Below are 22,284 nucleotides of genomic sequence, written 5' to 3' on the forward strand. Positions count from 1 at the left end.
TTATGAGATTTAGTCTAGAAATGCTTTGGCTGTAGAATTTAACCACTTAGGCCTTACTTGGCATCCCCAAAATGTATCACCAATTTTAAGAAAGAAGAAGAGAGGTGAGGGTTAATGGCTGGCCAGAGACTGTTTGAATGCTGGGACTCTCAGTTCTGCACATGTATTAAGTGGTACGATGCTTCTTTGGACTGAATGAAATAGACTTGAGTTCTTTATCCTATACTTTAGTCATCTCTCGTTTTCTGATCGTCAGAGATAATATTAGCTTGTTTGTTGTGTTTGTGCTTTGCTGCTTCTGGTGTGCCTTTGCAGAAATGAGTGTAACTAGCTATGTAGCTGCATCCTGGTGGTTTAGCTACACAGAGTGATGTATTAGTTTTGTCTGTTTTATAATTATTTTTTTTCCCCCAGAGATAGAGTTTCTTTGTGTTATTCTGGCTGTCCTGGAACTTACTTTGTAGGCTGGCCTTGAACTCAGAGATCTGCCTGCCTCTGCCTCCCAAGTGCTGGGATTAAAGGCGTGTGCCACCAGGCCAGGCAATTAACTATTAATGTAAAAAGATTGCTCTTTGCTGGAAGGGAAATATGTACCTTTGGGAAATACCAAAGGGTACATTGATTTTATTTTGTTTTATGAAAGTTAACCAGACATTGAGTGAAAATAACATACTTTCACATTTTTGTCATTTAGATAAAAACAAAGCAAAACCAGAATGCGTATTTCTAAATATTTAGAAAATATTTTATTAATGCTGGGCAGTGATGACACACACCTTTACTCCCAGCACTTGGGAGGCAAAGGCAGGCAGATCTCTAAGTTCAAGGCCAGACTGGTCTACATAGGACAGGAAAGACTACACAGAGAAACTCTGTCTTTTTTTTTTTAAATGATTTTTTTAATTGTAAGGATATATTTATTCATTTTATGTATATGAGTACAGTATAGCCTTTAGACATTCCAGAAGAGGGAATTGTATACGTTATAGATGGCTGTGAGCCACCATGTGGTTGCTGGGAGTTGAACTCAGGACCTCCGGAAGTGCAGTCAGTGCTCTTAACCTCTGAGCCATCTCTCCAGCCCCCAGAAACTCTGTCTTGAAAAAACAAAATAAACAGACAAGATTTTAAAATCTATCTATTTATTTATTTATTTATTTATTTAGTGTATGGGGCAGAGGTGTGAACATGCCACATGGTACATGTGTAGAGGTCAGACAACAACTTTTGGAAATTGTCACACTCAATTACCAAAAGGCACACCAGAAGTCCATTTTTCCCTTCTACCTTGTGGGTCTTGGGGACTGCACTCAGAAGGCCAGGCTTGGTGGCAGCACCCTGCCTGAGCCATCTGCTAGCCCCAATCTGTGTTCCTGAAAGTGCTGTTCTTAGGGTGAGGAATACAGCTTGGTAGGAATGCTTGTCTCCCATGTCCAAAGCCCTGGTGCCACAAAACTGCCGGTGGTACTGTTCATGTTCTGGCTGACGTAGAGGCAGGATGATCCGGAGTTCAAGTTTATCCTACATATTGAGTTCAAGGCCTACCAGGACTTCATGAGACCCTGCCTCAAGAAGAAAAGAAACCTTGAAAAGGAATGAAAGAAGTCTGCCTCTTAAACTGACAAGAGTTGCTATTCGTTGGCTAGCACGTAGCTTTTCTGTGTCATCTGAACCCGTAAGCAAAGTTAGCGTGTGTGATTGAAAGCCTAGAGATGTTTATTAAAATTAGAGTGTGTGATTCGAAAGCCAAGTGGTGTTTATTAAAGGTTAGAGGCCTGCAAATAATTGAGCTAACTTATCCACACAAGCTTCTTTTCTTGTGTTAACAGTGAAGAGCTAATAGTACATGTGAGAAGGGACACATGGAAGATTTGGGGTCTTTCTGATTTTTTTCCCTCTTGCTCCCTCCTTGTTTTGTTGAGACTCTGGGTGATTTTGAATTTTTAATAGTTCGCTTGCCTCAGCCTCCTGCCTGTTGGAATTCCTGGAGTAAAGTAACTTCCTCGGCTTTTGAGAAGTGGGGAAGTCGTTTGTATGGAAGAACTTCAACTTGGGAGTCAAATCCAAGTGTGAATCCTAGCTCTGCCCAGCACACAGGCTTCGGCTGGCTCCCTGACCTCCAGAGCTGCATAAGAAACTTGCCTACTTCGCTGAGCTGTGTGGGAATCAAATGTGCTCATTTTTCCCATTTCCTCATCCCCTTTGGTCAAGGGCAATTGGTTAAGTGTGGGCTAAGATCAAAGATGTCCCTATAGATGATGAAATAGCAGAACACACTGTTTCCTAGGACCAAGATAATACCAAGAAAGATGGAAGATACAGATAGTAAACGTGGACATCTGGTAACTTGCTAATCCATTTAGCTATTTGTTTGTACTTCACAGGATCATTTATTGTATGATGTTAGTAATTTATAAAAACTATTAAACTTGAGACTTATAAGCAGTTTACAGGACAGGCTGGTGGCTAAGCGGACTTAGTTTCCTCATCCTAAAGAACAGTTGGAATTTAGTTCAGCAAACATTTATTTGTGCTAGCCAGCATTTGAGCCTTGAGAATCAAAGAACAAAGGGTGCTTCAAAACAGGACTGGCGTGAAAGGGAAAGTCAGGGTTAAGATACAAATGTATACACCCTGCCTTTTCTTACAGCATTATTTCCTTGTATTTATTGATAGCACGTGTAGTAACTCATTAATGTATTCCTGGTAAGACTTGTTTACTCAAGTGTTGAAACTGTTTTAAATGATAATTTAAAAATGAAAATGGTGTAACTGATGTAGGTGGAAATTCTAGACCCCTCAAGCAAGAATTTCCAAATGGGCTCTCTTATCATTTAATTGTGAAATTAACAGCTAGTACTTTGATGGTATTTATGTTTGGGAAGACGGTAAAAGGAAACCATTTTGGACTTTCCCATGTAAATTAGGGCTTTCTGAGTAATTAGCAGCTAATAAGTGAATGCTTCCCACAAGTTTAAAAGCCGCAGCTAAAATGGGTATATGATTATGTAAAGTATTATAGATACAAAAATATTTTTTGGTGTTTGTTTTTTGAGACAGTGTCTCTCTACATAGCCCTGGCTGTCCTGTGGATCATGCTGGTCTCAGACTCACAGAGATCCACATGCCTTTTTCAAGTAGTTGGGATTAAAGGTGTGTGCTACCATGCCAAGTTGGTAGATATAAAATCTTATGTAGCCCCTAAATCTTTGAACATATTTTTCTTGAATGGATAAACAGAACTTTATATAAGTGGTCAGGAGGCTAACGTTTGTCACATGCTATGTAGCAGATGCTATACTGAGATTATTATATTATTGAATTCTTACTATAATGCCAGAGATAGGTACTGTTTTTGAAGAATTAATTTTACAGAAAGAGCAGTGAAGTTAGGTAATTTGCACATATAGGTGGCCTGATTCATGCATTCTGCTTTAATCTGTATAGTTAGTACGTAGTAACAGTGGTATCATCAAGACGTGTTACTTTTTGCATACTCCAAGTATTTTCTAATGCAGTAGTTTGTTATCAGATATATTTTTAGTCCCAATCATTTTAAAGCAGGAACCACTGTAGTATAAAGAAGGAAAGAAGATGATCAGCATAGTCTAAGTCAACAGACCCCAGACGGTTCTGACCCAGTTTCCATCACTCCCTTGGTTCGTGTAAGGATCAGGCAATGTTTACTTACACTTGATTTGGGTTTTTCATTTTAGCATGACGAAGGTATAAATGCCTATCTCATACAATGCTACCTGATCATGACATGTGCAGCTAGGCGTTAATGGGGATTTCAGGACAGTGAAGCCTTATTGGTACAGGTTGGAAGATTTAATCCTGATCGTGTTGTGGAAGTCACAGCAAAGCAGAAGAGGAAAAGCCAGTCTGAAATGTGTTTCCTTCTCCAAAAAGGCAGCTCAGGTGCCCAGCTATCTTTCCCCTCCGGGGGTACAGGTGCGCTGTTTGAATTCTTTAATCACTCACATAAATTAAAGCTTATTCCTTTGCATTTACAAAGCAGTACAAAGGAGCACTCTACAGGTTTACTGCCAGGCAAGAAGAGCCTTGGACTTTCTAAGTCTCATTGAAGTTTGATCAACTGTAAGGATTTTCCGGGGTTGAGTGGTACACTTAACCACAGAGAGAACACCAGACTGATAAGAGTGCAGGTGAGGACCAGGAAGAGCAATTAGAGAGAGCTTCACCCTTGCTCTATGGCTGGGCGGAATTCCCACAGAGCGGAGCCTCTCGCTCCTGTCTGTGGCTTTTTAACTCCTACCCTTCACCCAGATTAAAGAAAGAACCAGCACTTTCTAGTTCCACTTTGTGACCTGCGAAGGGGTGGAGTGAATACTTTGTAGTAGAGCAGTTCTTGGTTAGACACTCAGAAATCCATAGACAAGTCCTGACTTCACATAGGTGCTGACTGGTATGCAGGCAGGGACAGGGCAGAAAGGTGCTCACACACGTGACACCCATGTGTGTACACGTATGCCCACAGTTCACATAGACAGGACTGGACCACACCCCTCAGGTGATTTTGCTACACTCATGCCTTATGTTCTGTGTAAAATAGACGTGACTTTTGCTTCTGTGGCTGACTGCAGACTGTTAGTGATGAGGCGTTTAGAGACGAGCATGGATGTTTGAACAAGTCAAACCTTGATTTTTTTTTTTTAAATCTCAGATTCTCTTACTACTAGCTGTGTGATCCTGAGTGAGTTGCTTTAATTTGCCAAGTCTCAGCTATCCTAACTGTAAAGTAGAAGTCCACAAATACCTATCATAAGATTGTTGCTAAAATTAAATAAAATAATACATTAGAATAATCAATACAAAAAAAGAATAATCAATACATTATCTGGCATATTGTTCGATAAGTTGGATAGGGGCTCAAAATGGTAGGTGTTATTTGTAATATAGTAGCCTAAGTGTTTGACTGGAAGATATTTATCTGGCATTATTAAACTGGTATGATCCCACTCCCCTCCCGTCTATTTCCAAAAAAAAATTTTTTTTTTCCATTACTCCAGCCCCCAAGATGAGAATTCTTTGATTCTAACTACTATGAAAACACTCCCACTGACTTTTAGTCCCTGGAGCTAGGGAGGAGAAGCACCAGGATTTGCTTCTAAGTAGAAGCTCTTTCCTTTTTGCTATCAAAGGGTTGGGGGAGGATACTGGATTCTTGTACTAGCCTTAGGTGCAGGTAAGTCTTCAAAAACCACAGAGCCCAGGGAAGGAAGAGTTTTGTAAGATCAGTGTTAAGTGGGTAGAAGAAAGGAAGGGGAACACGGCAGCAGTGGAAAGGTGATTGTATTTTAATATTAGTCTGGCTACATTTTTCTTCTCAGTTTAATATACCTAATTATGATAATTAATATTATGAAAACAGTGCTAGAATTTGACATAGATTATTTCACAACTTGGCTCTCAAGACTGCCTTACAAGCATCTTTACTTCTTTTTTCTGTTTGTCTTTACTATAGAACTTAATTACACAGCTATGTACACTTGATAAAGCCCAAATCAAGTATAAATTAAGTAATTATTCAAAATTAAGCTACAAAAGGCAGTCACTCAAACCCAGGTCCTTCTAACATTAATATACTTTTACACTAGGCACTAGGCACATGTCCTTAATCCTAATACTCAGGAGGCAGAGGCAGGCAGATCTCTATGAGTTCTAAGCCAACCTAGTCTACATAGTGATTCCAGACTAGCCTCCTGCTTCAAAAAGCCAAATAAACAACAAATCTATCTATCTATCTATCTATCTATCTATCTATCTATCTATCTACCTACCTACCTACCTATCTGAGACCATATTTTAAAAATATTAAATTATTACCATGTTAATTATGGTACAAATAATGGATTTTACTGTGACTTTCCTATATATGTATGCATAATGCATTGATCATATTCATACTCCGTTCTTCTACCCTGTGTCCTACTCCCTTTTGACCCTCTCCCCAGTCCCTAACAGTCTCTTTGATACTTTGTTTTTTGAGTTGAGCTTATTTTGACAAGCCTGTGATTAATTTATACATTTCTCAGTCACAACAAACACAGGTTGTTTGTACGCCTAATAATAAGCATATCTAATAAGTTCTTGCTGTTTCCCAAGGTTAATGATGTATACTTGTAACAGCACTGAAATTTTCATGGTCCCTAACCTTTTCCAGTGATGTTTTAAAATTAAATCTTAATTTTCTTTAGAATCGGATAACCCATTTCCTGAAATATGTTTTGACCATGCACAGATGGGAAAGGATGAAAGATGCAGAGGAAACAGCTTGCAAAAAAGAGTGGAGTGGAAGCTCTTAGTTACTGAAAACAACAATGGAAGGTGGGGCTGACAGCTAGTCAGGTCTCAGTACGTCATGTTCTGCACTCGTTTCTTTCACCCTTTATCATGGCTCAGTTATGGCCATCGAGCTTTGTGTCTCTATTCTAGTCCACTCCCCCAGGGCAGAAATAACACTTTGACTTACATGGCCTCTCATTGGCATTGAGAGAACTTTTTGTTTTTTTTAATCTCTTCTATTTTCTTTCTATTTGCAGCTCAGAGACATGTCCTCACATACATGGAGGATGCAGTGTGCCAGCTGCTGGAGAACAGGGAGGATATTAGCCAGTATGGCATTGCCCGGTTCTTCACTGAATAGTGAGTACATGAATGCTTTGCTAATTGGGCAGGCACAAAGATGGTGCTTGGAAGCAGGCAGGATTCAGGAATGTGGTGGTTTGAATAGCACTCCCCCATTCATATGTTTGAATTCTTGGCCCACAGAGAGTAGAACTATTTGGAGGTATGGCCTTATTGAAGTAAATGTGGCCTTCTTGGAGGAAGTATGTGTTGTAGGGGTGGGCTTTAAGGTCTCCTATGCTGAAGCTCTGCCCAACGTGAAATCCAGTATGCCTGGCTGTCTTCTGATCAAGATGTAGAACCCTCAGCTCCTCCAGCACGATGTCTGCCTGCATACTGTCTTGTTTCCCACCTTGATGATATTGGACTAAACTTATGAAACTGTAAGCCAGCCCTAATTAAATGTTAGCCTTTACAAGACTTGCTTTGGTCACGGTTTCTACACAGCAATAAAACTAACAAAGTTGGTACCAGGAGTGGAGTATTGTGTGTTAGGCCTGACAATGCTTTTGTTTGGAGGAATGTGGATTTTGGGACTTTAAATTAGGAAAGTAGTGGAATGTTTTTTGTTGTTGTTGTTTTTGGTTTTGTTTTGTTTTGTTTTGAGACAGGGTTTCTCTATGTAGTCTCCTGGCTGTTCTGGAGCTCACTCTGTAGACCAGGCTGGCCTCGAACTCAGAAATCCGCCTGCCTCTGCCTCCCAAGTGCTGGGATTAAAGGTGTGTGCCACCACTGCCCGGCGTGGAATGTTTTAAGTAGGGCTTAATAGGCCACACTAATAAAAGCATGGAAGACAGTGGTGCTGAGGGTGATTTCAACTGTGGGAACCTGGCTCAAGAGATTTCAGAGGAGAAGAATTTTAGCATGTTGCGTAGAGATCTTTCTTGGGATATTTTGGTGAAGAATGTGTCTGCTTTTTGCCCTTGTCTGAAGAGTCTGCCTGAGGCTAAAGCAAAGAGATTTAGACTACTTGTATTGACAAATCTCAAAACAGCCTAGCATAGATTTTGTCCAGTGGTTCACTCTTAGGAAGAGCGTTTTGATCAAATGTAGCAAGCTGAGAAAGGAAAAATACAAAATGTATGGTTCAAGGGTTAAAGGGTTAATCCTGTGTTCAAGGAGATAAACGGATTAAAGATATTAAATGGAATTAAGGGAATGGTGACCTAAGGGTAAGATCCCACCCAGCTAAGCTTCTATTTTGTGAAGAAGATGTTCCCCAGGGTACATTGTCACCTATTCTAAATTTACAATGCATTTACATGTTAGACGTTATTACGACCTGGTTATTTTCATTTGGACATAAGGAGATAATGATTGTGTGTCAAGTTGACAAGGTGTATTGACTGATTTTGCATGTCAACTTGACACAAGCTGGAGTTATCACAGAGAAAGGAGCCTCAGTTGAGGAAATGCCTCCATGAGATCCAACTGTAAGGCATTTTCTCAATTAGTGATCAATGGAGGAGGGCCCAACCTTTTGTGGGTGATGCCATCCCTGGGCTGGTAGTCCTGAGTTCTATAAGAAGGCAGTGACTTGGGGTGCCAGGGCGGGTTGGTTCCCCAGGAGGGAGTTCTTGCTGCTTCTTAGAGGTGAAGGGGAGGGGCCACGTGAGGGGAGACTGGAAGGAGGAGTGTAAAGTGAATAAGTGAATAAATTAATAGAGTAAAAAAAAAAGAAAAAAGAAGAAGGCAGATTGAGCAAGCCAGGGGAAGCAACCCAGTAAGCAGTACCCTCCATGGCCTCTGCATCAGCTTCAGCCTCCAGGTTCCAGCCCTGCTTAAGTTCCTGTCCTGACTTCCTCCAGTGATAGAATAGATAGATAGATCTGGAAGTGTAAGCCAATAAACCCTTTCCTCCCCTACTCGCTTTTTAGTCATGGCATTTCATCGCAGCAATAAAACCCTGACTAAGACAATGAGCAGTGGATGAGGCCAGTGGTGCTGGTGTAGTAGCAGTGAGTCTTGGTTGGGCAGGTTGGTTGAGAGCTGCTCAACATGTGTAGGAGCAAGAACATGCTTTGGGTGCAGCTCCTTTGTGTGTCTCAGGAACAGTCAAGACTGTAGTAATTTTTTGATCCATTGGGTGCATTTTTTTAGGTTCCTTCTGACTTTTGTTTGTTGGTTTTCCTTTTTAAGGTTAACAATCTGCTTTTAAATTTTATGTATATGAGTGTTTTGTCTACATGAATATTTGTGCACCATGTCCGTGCCTGGTGCCCATGGAGGCCAGAAAGTGTCAGACTTCATAGTACTGGAATTATAGGTGGTTGTGAGTCATCATGTGGTGCCAAGAATTGACCCAGGGTCCTCTGCAGTGGTGGCAGAGCCAGTTCACTAGCCCCATCCCTCTTAGGATTGTTGACTTTCCCTTTTATTCACAACACTCACTCTGACTTCCTTTATTTGGTGATTGTGTTCATGGCTGCTTTTTCTCATGGACTTGATTTGGATGCTGTGCCTGTGCTCTTTTCATAGGATGTTGTACTAAGCTTAATGATTACATATTTTTGAAAGGTCGTACTTCATTGTAAAGGACACATTGAGTGTTTGAAAGGGAACATGATTACCATTTTGAGAATATCACCAAACAATTTTTAAGTTAATCAGTTTAAAAAACTTTTTTTTGTTGTTTTTTTGTTTTTTTGTTTTTTGTTTTTTGTTTTTTTTGAGACAGAGTTTCTCTGTGTAGCCCTGGCTGTCCTGGAACTCACTCTGTAGACCAGGCTGGCCTCGAACTCAGAAATCCGCCTGCCTCTGCCTCCCAAGTGCTGGGATTAAAGGCGTGCGCCACCACCGCCCGGCTTTTTTTTTTTTTTTTTTTTTTTTTTGAAAAAACTTTAATATTCATGAAAAGTTATGCTAAAGAAACACAGGCAGGATTAATTTTATTGGTTATTTTATATTTATTAGTATTATTGCTAATATGCCCCTTTTCTTGGGACATTCTAAGAAAGGGGGAGTTAATCTCTGACAGCTTCCATCTTCCTTGAATATAAAGGTGTCATTTTCCACTCTCAGGCCTCCAGAGGCTCTTTGGACGTCAGACAGGTGTTCTCGTGGCCTAGACAATGAGCGCTGTTAGTAAAGGAGTAGCTGACCCTCCCTAGCTCTCTTGCTATGCTAGAGTTCTCAGAAATAAAGTGAAATGTAGATTTTTTTCTTCTTCTTTCTTCATTTATCTTCTTCCTTTCCTTCCTTCCTTCCTTTCTTTGTTTGGTACTGTGGATGGAACCTGGTGTCTTGCTTATGTTAAACAAGGATTCTACCATTGAACCACTTTCCTAGCCTTAAAATCTAGATGTTTTTATACACTGGAGTTTTAAGTTTTCAGGTAATAAGTTTCTTGGGAAGAGAGCTAGTTTCTTCACTCAGTCTTCTTCAGGACGCTGAGGTAGAGACAAGGCACTTACTTATTCTCATGGTATGGGCTGTATCAACCAAGGTGGGCAGAGGATAAAGCCTGAGATTGCATAGCCATGTTTGCCTTTACCGACCTGACAAGGTTCGAGTTTCTAGGCCATTTAATCTGTACCAGCTCTTTGGCAGCTCTTTGTCGAGTGAAATATGAGTGACCTGGGGAATGTTCTTCCTGGTCTTCTTTCATCCATCCCACCCCATCTCCTTTATATATCTTTTCACTGTTCCACAGGAGTCTTGTGGGTAGGCATCATTTCTTTCCATCTTTGTTTTTCCAGCATTGCTGTGGTGTACACTAGCTTGTAAAGATGTTGGTAAAAGTGTTAGTAAACATGTCTTGAATCAGTAACAATCTGCATTTTATGCCCTGGCATGCTTGTCTACTCCACTCTTATTCTTGATCCTCTTATACTATTTTCTTCCTAACCTCTTTCCATTGTTGATTTCAGAGGATAAAGCTCTGTATTTTTCTCTTCAAAAATTGTTTACAGGGAGTGTGTCTCTGTTTTGATTTCAAAAATCAAATTTCACTGGCCCGTGTAAATGACAGTGAACTCTAGAGAGCCAGTATGCTGTTGGCTCTTGGTAGGTTTTGAGTTTGTTTGTAATTAATCTACTAATACACTGTTTAAAAACAACTTAACATTTTTTCATAATATTGATGGAAACCTAGTTGCCAATCAAGCTTTTTCTTTTTCTCAGAAAACTAAAATTTATACAAGGTATGTGAACAGCACATGCCTGATACTTGTACAACTCTGGCTCAAGGTAAGTTATTTTGATATGTGAAAAGTGACCCAGCATCAAAGCAATGAAGACATTAAAAAAAAAAAAACAAACTTAAAGCTCTATACCTGAATGGGAAGTAGTAGCGGTGGTATTCGGAGACCCAAATGTTGGGGGCTTGAGGTTTTACTCTGTGAATGTGATTTATCTAGTGACAATGCTTGTGTTCAGGGACAGGTTTATAGTGATTTGTAAGAGAAGATCACTACTCTCTGGAGAAGCTGTTCTCTTCTGGCTAACCTGAGCATACTTCTGAACATCAGGCTGAAATTGCCTCACAGTCGAGATGAGTTGAACAAAGCTTGATGGTCTTAGCACTAAATGATGGCCACAGTGCACAGTTTTTAAACTCCGACTGTGCCTCCTCTGCTGTAATTCTTTGAACTAGGCATCATTGTTACCCCTATTTTATTGACAGAGAGTCCTCAGTTTAAACATAAAAGAGCTTCAAGTTCAAAAGCTGATCGTTGTCAGAGCTAAGAAATGAGGCATCACCTGCAGTATTACAAAGTCTGCTGTTCTCTCCTGCCTCCAGTCGGCTTTCCTGCCTAATGTTACAGGAAGCCTTTATATTAATGTCATTAATGTTTTGTTTTGTTTTTTTAAAGACTCTTATTGTTTGGACAACTCTTGAATTCTCCCTGAGAGCTACATTATCCAAGCTTATCATGTAGCCTTGTCTGGTAACTTTGGGGAGATCAATTAGAGCTGTCTTTAAATAATAGAAGCCTGTCTTTGTAAAAAGCACATAGTCGTGTATACTTCTGTCTCATCAAGCTCATGCTTTTCCATATATTGAGCAGTGGGCGTTTCTCAGAGGCCTTTCTGCTGGTTTGACCTTTCACCTATAATGTCACTTTGATTGCTCGTGTTTGCAAACAAGTCCCTAAGTGAAAGGTCTCAACTGAATGGTTGAACAGGGATGCTGAGGTAGATTGTTGGGGACATAGGGTTTACTAAAAGAGTTAACTCCGTGGACACACAGACAGATAGACAACAGTATAGCAGCAGTTCTGAGGAGAGGAGGTCAGGGCCCACATGGCAGAAGTATTCTTACATCTTTCTGAAGATAGTATGGTCTGACAGCACAAGCCTGTAGCCTGGTTCTCTGATACCCATGCAGGAAGCAGGGAATTGGTTGAGGAACAGGGTGTATAGCTACCAGTACTCCCTTTGATGAATACTCATTTCCCCAGGTGAGAGATTTTGGCACCTGGAAGTCTGTTAGCTAGGGACTCAGGACATTGTGTCACAAGGATGTCCTGCTGGTCTCTGTGAATGTGAAGAAGTGTACTGTGGCCTGAATGGCAGCTGGATTCTAACACTGCATACACCCCAGCAGATGTTAATAAACTAGAAAACAGAGGCTGGCCAGCACTGTGTCTATGTCTCCAAGACTGAGCTCTAGAGAACTTGAAAGCTGGAAGGTACCCCCAGAGGATCTGCCTCTGTGCTGTGTGTAATGTCTACCTTTGAATGTTGTCCTCCAAACAGGAAGGTGAAGGAAATTCATATTTGAGGGGCTTCTGTAAGAATGGACCAGGTCAGCACTAGGCCAGAGACTCTGAAGATATATATCCAAGAAAATGGGGCGAAGTTATTGTGACTTAGAGACCACAGCATAGCGTGGCCAGGTTCTTGTGGTAATGGTAACAGGAGAACCGTGGCTTTTTAAGACATTGGAAAATAATGATGAGAGAGAATGGAAAAGGCTGGAATTTGAGAATGGCTATCAGGATTGGGGACCATTCCTCACAGCTAATTGATGGTTACAGCCTTTGTGGCATCAGGAGGCTTGACCTCTGCATCCTAATATAGAAGAGAGCTGGGCTGTGGTCTTGCTCCCTGGGCCAGAGGGCTTTTTGTCTTTGTGTTGTTTTGTTTGTTATTTTCTTTTTCTTTTTTTTTCTTTTTTTTGGTTTTTTCAAGACAGGGTTTCTCTGTGTAGCCCTGGCTGTCCTGGAACTCACTCTGTAGACCAGGCTAGCCTCGAACTCAGAAATCCGCCTGCCTCTGCCTCCCAAGTGCTGGGATTAAAGGCATGCACCACCACCGCCCGGCTTGTTTGTTCATTTTCATTTTCGATGCAGTTTACATGATGGCTGCTTTGGTTGCAAGGGGAAGATGTACATAGACTACTGCATCGGTAGAAGTTTGTTAAAGTCTTTTTTAGACTTATTTTTACTTTTATGTATGAATGTTTTGCCTGCATGTGTGTACTGTGTATGTTCCTGGTACCTACAGAAGTCAGAGGAGGACACTGGATCCCCCAGAACAAGAATTATACATGGTTGTGAGCCACCATGTGAGTACCGGGAAGAGAATCCGGATACTCTGCAAGAGCAGCAAGTGCTCTTCACTGCTGAGCCAGCTCTCCAACCCTAATAGAGCTTTATTTTAAGGATAAAATCATAAGCCAGAATTTGCTTCAATGCCCACTTTAAGTTTTTCCAAAATAGGGTCTTGATCTCATGTAGCCCAAGCTACCCTTGAACTCACTATGTAACCAACTGTGACCTTGAACTTTTATCTTTAAAAAATATTTACTTATTTTATTATTTTATGCGCATGAGTGTTTTGAATGTGTGCCTGTGGTCCACATGCATGCCTGCCTGAAAAGAGTATCAGATCCTCTGGGACTGAAGTTATGGATGTGAGCCATCATGTGTGTGTTAGGAATTGAACTTGGGTGCTCTGTAAGAGCAACAAGTGCCCTTAACCACCAAGCCCAACCTTGAACTTCTGATTCTCCTTCCTCTACCTGATTGCTGGGATCACAGGCATGTGTGCTGGGTATTGGACCCAGGACTACTCTGCATGCTAGACAAACACTCTACCAACTGAGCTACATCTCCAGCCCATCAGTAGTTGTGTTCGAGTACTTGCTATGGCTTCTGTGTACTTGACAATGGCCTATATCAGGAAGAAGACAAGGTGCATACCTTTACAGACACAGTGTGAATGAAATGGTGCTGTAAGAGCCGTGGTTGGTGAACATTGTGTGCTAAGCACCGTTTTCAGCATACACTGACATTTAATTTCCACATACTTATGAGCTAGGGTATCAGTATTAGTCTCATTTCACACATTTGGGAATTCAGACACATAAAAGTAACATTCTGAAGGTTATACAGCTGGTAACTATAATGAGATAAATAACAAAAAGTAACCAGGGTTATGTGATTTATAGGATGCCTTGGAGACTCTTGGAGGAGAAGACATTGAGAGCTAGCACATCAAGAGTCTGTAACATATTTCACAGGCTATCCCCTTCTCTTTGTCTCCCTTGATTAGCTACTCTGCCTGTGTCAGGAAAGATAATTTTGTTTTACTTTATGTGCTACTGTGTTCTTGGCAGTGGCTGTCAGGGAACATGCCAAGGTGCATGCCCTTGTGGACTTAACGTCTTAACAAAAGAGCTGCTCTGTAGACAGTGGCCTCCCTCATGCCTTGCTCAGATTCGATAAAAAAATAATAAAGCTGTCAGAAAAATTATTTGTGTTATCTTTAAGGTAGTATAAGTATGAAAACGGGAGGCTTTATTTATCCGGTTTTAAGAAAGGTACAACAATTTCATTCTAAGACATAGTAATTATCAGAATTCAGTTGAGAAGTTGAATGTTTTTTTGGATTTCTATCATAAAAAGTTTCAGCGTCAAATTCCTTCTTTATTTTCCTGATTAGAATAAATCCATGAAATGTGAATCTTATTAATTTACTCATTGAAGGAAAAAAATCCCAGTAGTATATATTCATAAATCACTGACTATGTAGTTCTAATGAAAACAGTTCTTGGTTAGAAAATACAGATGCAAGGGCTGGAGTGTACCCACTGCTCTCGCAGAGGACCTGGGTCCAGTCCCCTGCATCCTCATAGCAGCTCACAATAGAGAGCTCACAACAGGCTGTTTCTCCAGTCCAACAGGACCCAGCTCCCTCCCTGAGCCTCTGTGGGCACCGCTGGACACCATACACAAGATATAATAAACACTGATTGTTTCTTCTTTTATAAAACAGGTATTCCCAAGGCCTACAAACAGTCTAAAACAACCTAGGGCAAAGACATTTCTAAAGTTGTCAGATTTTTCAGACTTGTTACCCATCTTCCATGTAAGTGCTGCAGTTTTGATTTGTCCTGTGCCCATGGCAGCAGAGGGGCAGAGAACCGAGGCCCAAGAAACACATCAGAGACTTCCAAGCTCATGGCTTTCATCAAGGATGGGTGGAAGACTTCCATGGGCCATTTCTACCCCATGTTTTCTCTACTTATTGTTGTTAAATTAAGTAAAAATGTGGTATAGTGAAGTAATAGTGACTGATCCGATTACAGGCTTCTTCAGAGTGCTAGGCCCCTCCTGCCTTTTTCCACAGTTCAGCTCTTAGCTAGAGTTGACACATTGTAACAGAAAATTACCCATTTCTCATTGTCAGCAGTTGGATTCTCAGAGACTCAGAATTGCCAGGAATAGATTTTGCTTTCAGTTAAAGCAGTACTGTCCTGTTATTGGCCCAGACACTTCTGTTAAACTGCCATTTGTGAAATGCATAGAGATTTCTGTTTTTTTCTGTATTAGGAGTGGTTTGCTATGACAGACACACTCCAGGGAGCCATGGCAGGGAGTTAAGAGTCACCAGAATCTATTTGATGCTTAAAGATCCAGAGTCACTGAGGATACAAGAACTGCCCATTTGTGTAAAGCCAGTCTTTCTTCTTCAGGCCCTTCATGTCACCATTACAGGAAACCATCCAGCAAGCAGCACTTGACCTGGTGACCCAGGAAGTGATTTCACAGCCTACTGGTCCCCTAACTCATTGAGAATGTAGAGTCAAAGGTTAGAGAAGTAGTAATTGGTCCTACTTCCCTCTGTCAAGAAACACATGTTTACCTCCCCCTCCTTTTCCAAGTTAAGAGGAACTCAACTGTTAGGAAACCAGTAAGAGGAAATGAAGGCTGAACCAGTAACAGTTCTGTTTTCATGGCAACTGCTTCTGCAAATAGCTAGTATAAAATTTAGGTATGATTCTTCACATTGTAATATTTCTCCTTAGAGAAATAGCTTGACTTATTGCAATCTATAAATAATTTAAAGGACCTTTACTCAGTCCGAGCCCTCATACTCCGTCTCTACCACAACTCTGCGCATTCACTGAGGACCCTCTGGCAGTCAAGTAGACTCACACAAATCTGAATCAACAAATGTGTTGTATTATTAATAACATAAAACAGCCTGTCAGAAGTTAACAAATGTGACTTTATCAGCAGAGCAATTTAGATTCTTTTGTGCTTTTAATTGTCTCCATAATTTTCCCAGAACTCTCAAAGCTCTCTATTGGTCGGGGCAGCCTTGGCACAAGGACAGGAAAGAACAGCCTGATGCTTGAAGCAGCTCTTTAAAATGAACCGGGATGGGGTGGTGGGGACAGAGGAGAATGAAGGACAGTTCTGGTTGTGGTTGCCACACAACAGTGGCTCTTCCCTGAGAAAAGGGAAATGAAAGGGAAGTGAAGGCCCTGGTGCCCCTCAAATTTATTGTAGTGTTTGTCCAGTCACAGCACATGTGTCTTTGTAGCCAAGGACCTGCCCCAAACACTGTTTTTCTCAGGATCTGTCAGAAGGGGTCAGGGTCAACCTATTTCCTACCTGAGGCCAGAACTGTGATTCCTTTCTTTGACCGTCAGATGTGGATGCTGTCTTATCAGAGAATGCCTGTGAATTTATTTGGGGTAGAAGATTCCAAGGACTCTGAGTTCTGGGGCAGTGACAGTAGAGAACACCATGACTGCAGTTCCTTTGTGATTATGGAAACAGCCTTCAACTTCTCCTTTTGTCTTTTTTATTTTTATTTTTTTCTCCCTGAGATAGGGTCTCACTACATGGGCCTGGCTTGCTATGTAAACCAGGCTAGCCCAGAACTTGCAGCAATCTTTCTGCCTCTGCCTCCCAAGTGCTGGGATTTCAGGTATGCCTCGTGTGCATCATGCTTGGGTCCTTAAGGGCATCAACAGTCAATGCCTTAGTTAATGTCTCTGGTGTGACTTTTCTCCAACTCTAAATTATTACCAGGGATGATAATACCTATCTCATGTGACAATTAAGCAAGTCAAATGACATACAAAGCAAGTCAAATAACAAAGTATCTAACCATGTCCAGTTAGCTTTCATTATGTGCAGTTTGCTTCTGGTATAGCTGCAATTTGCTTCTTCTGCCTTGTTATTTCTTAGAAGGTAATAATCTTTGGCTTCTTCCTCTTTGAAACTGAAGTGGTCTCAGTGGTGAAGATTCTTGGTCACCTCATATTTTATTTTTATTCAATAGATTTATATATTTGGAAATGCTCAACAAGATGCCCACACAATTAGAATTGTTACCCAATGTCTAACCTTTTGATAAGTAGCTGCACAGGACAGCTCTCCAACCATGCGTCATCCTCCATGGTTGCTAGCCTCCTTCTCTACCTCATGTTTTATAACAGTTCTTCACACTACATTTTGTGTACTTTTGAGATCCACAGCTAATGATTTGCCACGTGACTTTTAGCCGCTTGGTGTCAGCCTCTTGATTGTTCATTCAGATAACTAACAGAGCTTCTGTCTCCTTAAATGATGTACTTACTTGTATTTTTTCTGTGCATTGTTGTGTCTGTGTGAGGGTGTCAGATCTCTGGAGCTGAAGTTACAGACAGTTGTGATCTGCCATGTGGGTCCTGGGAATTGAACCTGAGTCCTCTGGAAGAGCAGCCAGTGCTCTTAACTATGGAGCCATCTCTCCAGCCCCTCCTTTTTTCTTTTCTTTCCTTCCTTCTCTCTCTCCTTCCCTTCTTTCTCCCTCCCTCCCTTCATTCTTGTTCTTCAATTACCTTCAACGTCTACACCCAACTTCCTCTGCCTCTTAAGATTAAAAACTGTCAAGGTGCAATGGGAGACCTGAGGTCCAGCCTTATGGTTTGTGCTCTTCACTCTAGCTATGCTATATTCAGGGTAATGGAAAGCAGACTGTCTCTCCTGAGGTCCTTGTTCCTCATGCTGGCAGTCAGACTCCAGCCTCTGAGCAGTTGGAATGTATTGAGAAACCACAGAGCCCACAGAGAGCATTATGCAGTCAGTTCCACACAGGGGGAATCTATTTACACCACACAAGTTGCCGTTTACATGTGTGGATAATTGTTTATCTGCACACTCTCATACTTCACCTAATATGTAATACACATGCCCTGTCAAGAGAATTTAACTGAGAACTGTTATCTCTGAACATCTAGGGGATACTGTGGAAATTTTGATGTAAAAACCACCTTTTAAAGAGAGTGTTTTTCTTAGTCCAATGTGATGTTTAGAATTTTAAACCATACAAATCTGATCCCCAAACACTGTTTCTTGCATATTTTTCTGACTAAATGTTTTTCTTCATTCCTTTGCCATACAGTAAGTATTGTGACAAAGCATCATGTATCAGTAGGAATTTGCCTGTAAAGAACTGTACTCTGGCTGAGGATAACAGTTACAGAGGAGCAGACAGCAGGAGCACATGATCAGATCTTCTGCAACAGCATTAAGTTATGTAGATCAGTAAGCTAAGCGTTGAGAACAAGGAGAACTCATGGGTATTAGTTAGATAAGAGCAGTTAAGTAGGGCAACACTGAAGAGCTTACATTGGGAAAGACAAATAGAATTTGGATGGGGAAAGGGGAGCTTTTAATATGGCATGAAAGCACAGTAGCATGATGTTAAGAATAGACTTTGATCTTTGTTTGAGGGCCTGCCAATGTGGTTTGGGCAGGTTGCTTAGCTTTTTCTGCAAAACAGTGAGATTCATACATAAAAATATGTTTGTTACCAAATTGTTGGAAGGAAGGATTAAGTTAGATAATGGATGTGAAGGGCTTGTTGTGCTTAAGATGCCATGAGTGTGAGCCGGGCGGTGGTGGTGCATGCCTGTAATCCCAGCACTTGGGAGGCAGAGGCAGGTGAATTTCTGAGTTCGAGGCCAGCCTGGTCTACAGAGTGAGTTCCAGGACAGCCAGGGCTGCACAGAGAAACCCTGACTCGAAAAACAAAACCAAAACAAACAAACAAACAAATAAACAAAAAGATGGCATGAGTGTCGGATAAGCTCTGGTTGGTCACTGCCGACACCACTCGTCCTCGAGTGTCTGCCTGTACCTTACCCAGGGTTGTAGATACTAGGGATGGAACAGTGAACAAAACAGGAGGAATCTTAGCCCTCCTGGAGATTCTATTCTGAATTTTTTGTTTTTAATCTATTTAGATCTATTTAATGTGTTTTGCCTGTGTACATGTACATACCTGGTGCTTTACAATGTCAGATGATGGCTTTGGACCCCTAGAACTGGAATTAGGGATGCTTGGGAACCTCCAAGTGGGTGCTGGGGACAGGATCTGCATCCTCAAAAGAGCAGCCAAGTGCTCTTAACCACTGAGCCATCTCGACAGCTCCTGAATATTGTTTCAGTCTCACCTGTTTTTATGTGTATATAACAATGTTAGAGTTATTAAAAAATGTGGAACTATTGAGCTGATTTCATCCCTCTATTCCGCTGCATCAGTGATACATCTTCTGGGAGCAGGATGAAGTTACTATCAGTGTCAGTAACCTAGTAGTGGGAAGCTTGGGCTCTGCTGCAGTCTAGGGTGGTACACTTTCCGAGTGTGAGCGGTGCCCTGGGTGGATCAGCAGCACCGTAAAGGAGCCTACCAACCATAGTCCTTGTGGGGCTTTCATGTCCATGTTTGAAGGGCAGTTTTTGCTTAGTATAAAATACAGGTTGACACAGTTTTTACCTATTTCTGTTGAGAGCTGCACCTTATGTTTGCCTCTTAGAGCAAACATTTGGTTTTTGTTTTGTTTTAAGATTTATTTATTTATTTATTATATGTAAGTACACTGTAGCTGTCTTCAGACATCCATATGAGGGCATCAGATCTCATTGTAGATGGTTGTGAGCCACCATGTGGTTGCTGGGATTTGAACTCATGACCTCTTGAAGAGCAGTCAGTGCTCTTAACCGCTGAGCCATCTCTCCAGCCCGGTTTTTGTTTTGTTTTAATCTCTGCCTATGTTTTGAGTATCTCTTAGTCTTTGGGTTTTGGCAGTTTTGACATTCTTTGAATAGTTTGATTTTAGAAGTATATTTCAACAATTTGGTGTTTAGTGCTTCTTGAACCTGTAGCTTGGTGTCTTACATTTTTTACATTTATTTATTTGTTTTGCGTGTATGTATGTAAATTCCCACATGGCCACATGTTCCACACTGCAGGTATGGCAGTCAGAGGACAAGGTGAGGGAGTCATTTCTCCTTTCACTGTGAGAGTCCCGCAGCTTGAACTCAGGCTGTCAGGCCTGGCAGCAAACACTTTGCGCACTGAGTCATCTCGCTGGCCACAGCTTGATTATTTAATTGTTTTGTTTTAAAATCAGTTTTTGGTAAATTTTCAATTAGGAGCTATTCAGATATACTTCTGTTTTTCTCTTTCTTCTTATTTCTTTGGGGATTCCAATTATATAAGCGTTAGACCTCCTCAGATTATCTGTGTCTTCTGTACTTTTTTTTTGCATTTTCCTTCATTTTATCTTTTAGGTTTTATTTGTGCACTTCATTTGTCTTTTAGGTTTTGCATATTTTATTTTCTAGTTCATCAATTCTTTCCTCATTTGTGTCTAAATACTATTATACCCACCTACCAAGTTCTTAATTCTGTTATTTTGTTCTTCAGTTAAGTAATTTCCACTTAGGCTAGGCCATGGTGGCAGCTCATGTTTGGAATCTTACCATTCCGGAATCTGAGGCAGGAGGATTTCAAGCTAGCCTGGGCCCAATACTGAGACAATCTCAAGACCTCAACTTTTTTTTTTTTTTCCTATTTTTACTTTTCATTGCTAGTTTCTTTATTTATTCTTGTTTTTTAATTTGCTCAAGTCCAGTAAAGCATGGGTATTATAGAATCCATATCTGGACTTGCTGTGGGCTTATTTATTTTATCTCAAGTATATCTATTTTGTATTCTAGTGTTTTACCTTGTAGTATACGTTTCCCTCTAGTTGAGTGGTACTCATTGGATATGACATCAAATGACAATGGCATCAAATGATGTTTGTTATCTTCCTTAGAAGATTTCCATCTGCTTTGGCAGATCCCTGAGTGCTGGCACTCCTGGCTAATCTCAGTCCCATCATGTGCTGGAATGATTTGAAGCTAGGCAAAACTATCCAGGAGAGGTGGTTTCTAAGTAGCTCCCTGGAGTTCAGAAGAGCAGTATGGCTTTACTGGAGTCCCTCCCCAGCCTCAGTGCATCCTGGACCCCACTGCTTTGCCCTCCAAAATGAAAAACCGTCTGAAAATTCAGAAACTTAAACTTTTATTTAAAAATATCAAATACTTAATCTATCAACTGCACCCTCTACAACTAGCAGAGGCCCCTGGCACTATCAAAGGACATAGTGATACAACTTGTAAGTGACAGCGAGCGTGTGTGATATTGTGAGATGTCTAATAGTTGTAACTTGATAGGAACTGAGATTTCTACCGTTGACAAAGTCACAAGTACAACAGGAATCTGTGCTGACATTCAAAGTTAAAGGAAATGCTACATCTCAACTAGAAGGTAGTAAAAATATAGAAAAGGTTACCTTGGGCTGGAGAGATGGCTCAGTGGCTAAGAGCACTGACTGCTCTTCCAGAGGTCATGAGTTCAAATCCCAGCACCCACATGGTGGCTCACAACCATCTGTAATGAGATCTGATGCCCTCTTATGGAATGCCTGAAGACAGCTACAGTGTACTTACATATAATAAATAAAAAACCTTTGGGCCAGAGCGAGCGGGACCGGAGCAAGAGGGAGAAGAGAAAAAAAAAAAAAAAGAAAAAAAAAAGAAAAGGTTACCTTTTCAAGTTTGTGGAGTTCTTGAACTCAACCCATGAACCTTTGTCTTTGGAAACCCTGCCCGTGGGGATAAATGGCCACAAATGCTTGGCTCACTTCTCTGGATTTGATTTTTTCATAACCTGGCCTTGTCATTCTTCATTGCCTTGAAAATGGCCCTCTTGCTGGGCGGTGGTGGCACACGCCTTTAATCCCAGCACTTGGGAGACAGAGACAGGCGGATTTCTGAGTTCGAGGCCAGCCTGGTCTACAGAGTGAGTTCCAGGACAGCCAAGGCTATACAGAGAAACCCTGGCTCAAAAAACCAAAAAACAAACAAACAAAAACAAACAAACAAACAAAGAAAAAAAGCCCTCTGAAAACGTCAAACATATGCCTCTTAAAAGTAGAAGGGAGACCAGGACAGAGGGGGAACTAAAGAGGGTAATGAGGGAGGAAGAGAGACAGTATCTTGGAATCTAGATTTAAAATACACACACACACACACACACACACACACACACACACACACACACACACACACACAC

General features: G+C 41.1%; 1 protein-coding gene across 2 annotated transcripts in view; it reads left to right on the plus strand.

The window, feature by feature from the left end:
• Nucleotides 1-22,284, plus strand: part of CUNH11orf49 (chromosome unknown C11orf49 homolog) — a 165,476-nt gene that overhangs the window by 20,501 nt on the left and 122,691 nt on the right. For both annotated transcript variants that reach the window (XM_028778467.1, XM_028778468.1), the window contains exon 2: nucleotides 6,567-6,669. In XM_028778467.1, the coding sequence (XP_028634300.1) occupies nucleotides 6,567-6,669 (103 nt within the window). The remainder of the gene's footprint in view (nucleotides 1-6,566; nucleotides 6,670-22,284) is intronic.

This window comes from Grammomys surdaster, unplaced genomic scaffold (assembly GCF_004785775.1).
Source record: "Grammomys surdaster isolate TR1022 unplaced genomic scaffold, NIH_TR_1.0 338, whole genome shotgun sequence".
Taxonomy (NCBI): domain Eukaryota; kingdom Metazoa; phylum Chordata; class Mammalia; order Rodentia; family Muridae; genus Grammomys; species Grammomys surdaster.